The following is a 6,050-nucleotide window of genomic DNA, read 5'->3' on the forward strand; positions in this document are numbered from 1 at the left end:
CCTGCCTCTGCCTCCCAAGTGCTGGGTTTAAAGGCGTGCACCACCATGCCCGGCTCTTCTCATTTCTTTTCCTTTTTAAATGTTATTGTGTATGGGTGTTTTGTCTGCGTGGTGTATCAGGTGTGCAGTGCCCAAAGATGCCCGAAAAGGAAGTCAGATCCTCTGGGCCTGGAGACACTGAGTGTTGTGAGTTGCCAGGTGGGTTTTGGGATGAAGCCCGGTCCTCTGCGCTCTTAACAGTTGAGCCATCTCTAGCTCAGACCTGTAACTTCCTAATGGGCACCTCGAAACTGCTGCTGCTGGTCCCCAAGCACGCTCAGGAGATTGCTGCTGACTTCTAAAACAAAAGCCAGGTTGGCTTGTTTTCTCACAAGCAAACGTTGCTGGAATCTGCGACGGAGAAGGGACATTTTTAGGTTGCTAGGTTTCCATGTTTAGTGACTTGCACATGCCCTCTCCTTTTGACCTTAGAACTAAGCCCCGCTTGGAACTGAGTTCTGAATGGTTACCTGTGGCCTAGCTCATGCAATTACATCAGGAGAAGTGTTCTTCCATTTTCTAGAAGATTCTGTACTTCTTTTTCGTCTACACTGTCATCCGTGATGGCTGCTTTCTGCTCACTCCAGCTGAGCTGTGTGCTGGCTTCTGGGTTGAGGAGCTGCAGACAGGTGCACGGTCTCTGATCCTTCTGGGTGGGGTTCAACTCCCAGGTCATCATACAAAAAGCCCTCTCGGTGAACTAGCTCGATAGAACTGCGCACACCCATGGACGACACTTGAGAAGAAGCCAGAGTTGAGGAGATGAGTGTGGGGGTTTGTTTTTCAAGGCAGGGTTTCTCTGTGTAGTCCTCGCTGTCATGGAACTCACGCTATAGGCCAGGCTGGCCTTGAACTCACAGAGATTCCCCCTGCCTCTGCCTCCTGAGTGTTGGAATGAAAGGTGTGGACCACCACTGCCCATATTAATTGGCTAAAATTAAAGACTGCTATTTCTGCTCAAGAAATGGGACATGGTTGACTGCCTAGCAAAGGCAAGTGCCCCGCCCCAGTCCTAACCACCTGCTCACAAGGCCATCTCCTCATCCCATTTTTGTGCACTTCTCCATAGCGTGCTCTTGTCTGTACACCCCACACAGGAGCTTTGCTTATCCTGTTTCATCTCGGCTGTAAATGGTGGTGAAGCATAACATGTATACCAGGTTGTTTTCTAAACATATTTTTTTTTCTGCTGCCCTTTAGGAAACTCTGACCCAGGAGTCATGGCAGCCAAACCTAAGCTCTACTACTTTAAAGGCAGGGGGAGGATGGAGTCGATCCGCTGGCTGCTGGCTGCGGCTGGAGTGGAGGTCAGTTCCTGGTTGGGCTGGATGTAGCGTAAGTCCCATCTCGTCCTCCTTCCCTTCCTTTCCACCTGCTTTCTTAGATAAGAATTCGGGGCGTATTTTTGTCGTGAGGTGCCCGGGAAGAGGGACATTGAGGGTCTGGGATAGTCTGAAGCTCCTGGATTGGTTGTTTTTTTTCTGAGGCCATTTAACCCCTGCCTCAGCACCTCCCTCATGGAACTCATGGCTGCCTGCGGGAGCCCTGGCACAGATGGACAATCTTGCTGACTGGTTCTTACCAAGTCTCCTCATGGACTTTATAGAAATGTCTTTAAACTGCTGTCTCTCCCAGTATGGATTCTGTGTCCCCGGAACAAGGCTCACTGCTGTCTTTGCTTCCCGCTTTAGAGACTCTTCCCTGGTCTGTCATCTGTCCCTCCCCATCTCAAGATGTGAAGGACAAAAACAGCCTCGCAAAGCTTTAGATGGCTATAGATGGAGGCTAATTACAGCTCTAGCCATCAGGAAATGACCATAACCTCACTTGAGTAGGATCTTTGGATATATCAGTCTCAAAGATAAACTTAATTTGGCCTCACATGAAAGAAAAATGATAAAGCCAAAGAAGGAGAAGAGAGGAAACGAAAGAGGGATAAAACCATTGGAAAACCATTGGAGTTTGAAGTGAGAGAAGAGCTAGTTGAGGTAAAGCAAAAACAGAGAGCAGCATCTTGGGGACCCTTGATATAGGAGATCCACCCAGATGTCTTGTCTCATTTAATCCCGTTAGATTCTTCCAACCAGTAGCTACCCTCCCACCCCCCCACCCCCAGCACATACATCCTAGGAAGGCTATGCATGCAGCCAACGCATCAGTAGACGACAACAAAATGTCACAATGCCAAAAGATTAGACACTCCTGAAAGCTAATCTCTAAATACACACCCCATCACACATAGGAGGGAGCTGGCAGCTTTGTGGTTCCCTTTTAGATTTTATTCTGAAGGCCATAAGGCATTTCTGAACAGTATCAGAATCTCTCCCCCTGCTTCCTATCTTAAAGTTATAACAACGTCTTTCTGTCCTCAATCTAGTTTGAAGAAGAATTTCTTGAGACAAGGGAACAGTATGAGAAGTTGCAAAAGGGTGAGTCTCAACACCATCTTATTGGAAAAAAAAAAAAAAATCCTTGTTTCTGGAAATACTCATCATGTAGCACACAGGTCTCAGGAATGGCAGCTGTGACTAGAAAAGGAGAGCCATTCCTTCAGACACTGACTCATTAATCCCTGTCTTCCTGGTGCAAAGTAATGTATGGTCTCTGTGTGATCTCCGTAGCCTTCATATATATCAAGTATCAGACCACACTAGCCTCGATCAGCATAATACAGGTTTCTTTGTTCTGAGTAACTCAGCACCCAGCTCCCTTAAACAGTTATTAATATTGTCTCGGTGTCTGGGAGCGAGGTAAAGAGACCATACCCTTTGTACCTCAGATCTATTTTTTTTTTTTTTGGTATTTTTAATAGATTTATCAAATTACAGCACAAAGGATAGAATTAAGACTAAACCATAAACAGTTTTTACTTTAAAATGATATTCTCTGATAGTTCTACTCATGTATATAAATTATTTTGATCATATCTCTCCCCGCCCCAACACCCTCTCTTCTCCCCTCTTCCTTCCACTGAAAGCTTTCTTCTTCCCAGCCAAGTTTCCTTCCTATTTTTATTTCTTTCTTTTTTAAAAATCACTGAATTTAGTTAGAATTGTTTGCATGGTTGGGAGGATATTTCTTGGGAAACTTACAAGTGGCTACACCACTGAGGAATATGACTCATCCTCTTCCTGTATCTATTAACTATCAATAGCTCCTCAAGGAGCCGTGAGGCCCTAAAGCCCTTCCTCTGTCCATGATGGGATGTTGATGGACCCAGTCTTGATGTAGTCACAGTAACTATAGCTGCTGCAATTTCACGAGTGCAATGATCCAGAGATACCATCTTACAGCATATATCTAACCTCTCTTTGACGATGCTGCCAGAAGTCCTGGAGAGAGTGATATAAATGTCCAAAGTAGGCTCTAGTCATTTTCTCAGCTCTTTGACAACTAAGGAGCTTTTGCATTACTTACCACCCACAACAAACTGAAACACCTTTTGACCAAGGTTTGACAGTAGTGCTAATCTGTGAACATAAATATAAACATATAGACGGTAGTTGGACAACACGTTCGTTTAGCTAAAGAAGTAGATACTTGCTTGAGTTTATGACCTCCTCAGCCATAGACCTTGGATGAAGTCAGGGCATGAACCCTTTCCTATAGTAAGAATTGAAAATTCAACCAGAAAGTAGTGGATTATCTCCATAATAATCATACCACTGTTATACCAGTTAGCACATTTTGTCAGGGAGGTTGGTACTGTAGCATGCGTGGTCTACAGCTGGGAGAGATCACTGATGTCTTTCCCCTCAAGAAGCCTGTATGGCATGCTACGGCATGATGAAAACTAGCCACAGGGAGGGCTTTCCAGTTCAATTCAGACTTGATTTCTCTGTATCCTGAAGGCAATGTGAGTAGGCTCTATCCTCTAGCCTAGTGGGAAACCAAGAGCATTGCAATAGCTTGCATTGTTGGGGGGCTTCTGGGACCCCCAAAACCAATGACTCACAGGGGGCACTTCTTTACCTAGTACTGGGAACAGCATTTATACATTCCTTCAGTGTATCTTGGTTCCCACACTCTTTCTTTTAAAAAATGTATTTAATTAGATTACTAGGTTTCCATATAGCTTTTTCATATCTCCTAAGTTTTGGGTTACCCTTCTCTTCTCCCCATGACTGAACATTGACAGGCCCAGTCATATGCTGGCCTGATGCAGGCAATCTCAGCCACTGTTAGGGATTATAGCGGCCATATCATGCCCAGGAGTTATCATATCATATCCTGCTTCCCCATTATTTGGCCCTTATGTTCTTTCTTCCCTCTCTTCTGTGATTTTTTTTTTTTTGAGTCTTTCCCGCTTCTCTGTTTGTATCACTTGCATTCTCTTCCCATCCCAAAGCTCTTGAGTCCCCTCCCCTCCCTTTTCTAGCTTCCAAGCCTTTACAGATACTCCAAGTTAAGCATTAAGCACAAACATCTAAAACCTTGAGGCTAGGATCCACATATGAGAAGGAACATGTGACATCTGTCTTCCTGGACCTGGGTTTCCTCACTCAGTACAGTACTTTTGAGTTCCATCCATTTTCCTCCAAATTTTATACCTTTCCTTTTCTTTAGTGCTGAGTAGAATTCCACTGTGTGTAGGGACCACATTTTCATCCTCCATTCATTAGTTGATGGGAGCCTTGGCTGGTTCTGTTTCCCAGTTAGTGTGAACAAAAGAACAATGAACACGCATGTGCAAGTGTCTCTGTAGGAGGAGATAGAGTATTACTATGTAGTCTAAGGCTGTCCCTGAATTTGCTATCCTCCTGCCTCAGCATCTTGAGTGTGGACCATCATGTCTGGCTTAAATGAGTTTTGACCAAAAGAAGAAGAGCGATTACTAGTATTATAATTCTCAGAAATTTTTCTCACACTTGGAGGAAAGAATCCATCAGCGGTGCTTAGACTTCCCAGAGCCTAACCACAACTGCCATTGCTCAGCCATCATGAAAGTGCCACAGACTGTCACTAACAATTGTACAGCTCTTGTTTCATTTCTGTAAGATGAGAATCATCTGTCCACAGTTTACAACATGCCAGGGAACTCCCTGATGTGGAAAGCCATGACCAGCCTTTCCCCAACTCCTTTGCAAGGACTTGGTTGTTTTTCTGAAAGTCTTTCGACTCTTTCATTCTAGCCTCTGGCTCACGGTATGGGTGCCCACAGTAAGTAACTGTAGCTCCATAGCCCTTTCCACAAGCATTCCATCAGACAGTGCTCCCAGATATCTCCTATGGTGCTCCAGCCCTCCCTATGATGTTGCTATAGCACTGGGGAATGCCCTCCTAGGCCCCACTATTCTGAGCAAGGACACAGCATGGGACAGTAGAGAAGCCTAAACAAAGTCAGAAAGTTCACTGTCATTAGCTTAGCTGTTCGGAGACTGTGTGAGTTTGGTAGATTACACTCTTCCCTCAGCCTCTGAGGTGCCTTCTGTAGTAGAAAAGAATTAAACTAAACCATGTCAAAGCTATTTCCCTGCTTTCTTGATCTGGGTTTTGAAAAAAAATTTCTCTGAAGTAGATGGTCAACTTCTTGGAGCAGGCATCAGTTCTAACTGGTCTAACAGGACAATGGTCAGCACTAAGTTAGTCATTCAATGGTGAATGAATGTGGAAATCTGGTGATGCAATACAGCCAGAGAGCCCCTTCGTTCATCAGAATTCGATATGTGCAAAGAATGGTTACAAGGTCACCCAGTTAATGCAACTATGCAGATGGTCAGACATTTACACCTCAGAAGGCAGACCCAGAGAAGCCAGAGACTTGCCTGATACATCTGGGAAGAGAGGGACACTGGCTCTTGGAAAGCTGTCATTGTTTCTTACAGTGATGTTCACCATCTTCCAGGACCACTGAACCACGTGAACATCATGAGAAGTCAGGGAAATAGGGCGTAGTGGAGTGCATCTTTTATCTCAGTGCTTGGGATAACAGCAGAGGCAAGCCTGGTCAACATAACAAGTTACAGGACAGTCAGGGCTACTCAGAAAAGCCCTGCTTCAAGGAGAGAGGG

General features: G+C 44.9%; 1 protein-coding gene across 2 annotated transcripts in view; it reads left to right on the forward strand.

The window, feature by feature from the left end:
- The window catches only part of LOC110327672 (glutathione S-transferase A4), a 51,257-nt gene that overhangs the window by 3,036 nt on the left and 42,171 nt on the right, over positions 1-6,050 (forward strand). For both annotated transcript variants that reach the window (XM_021206799.2, XM_029543691.1), the window contains exons 2-3: positions 1,240-1,346; positions 2,417-2,468. In XM_021206799.2, the coding sequence (XP_021062458.1) occupies positions 1,260-1,346; positions 2,417-2,468 (139 nt within the window). In that variant the 5' untranslated portion in view covers positions 1,240-1,259. The remainder of the gene's footprint in view (positions 1-1,239; positions 1,347-2,416; positions 2,469-6,050) is intronic.

The sequence above is a fragment of the Mus pahari genome, chromosome 10 (assembly GCF_900095145.1).
Source record: "Mus pahari chromosome 10, PAHARI_EIJ_v1.1, whole genome shotgun sequence".
Classification (NCBI taxonomy): Eukaryota; Metazoa; Chordata; class Mammalia; order Rodentia; family Muridae; genus Mus; species Mus pahari.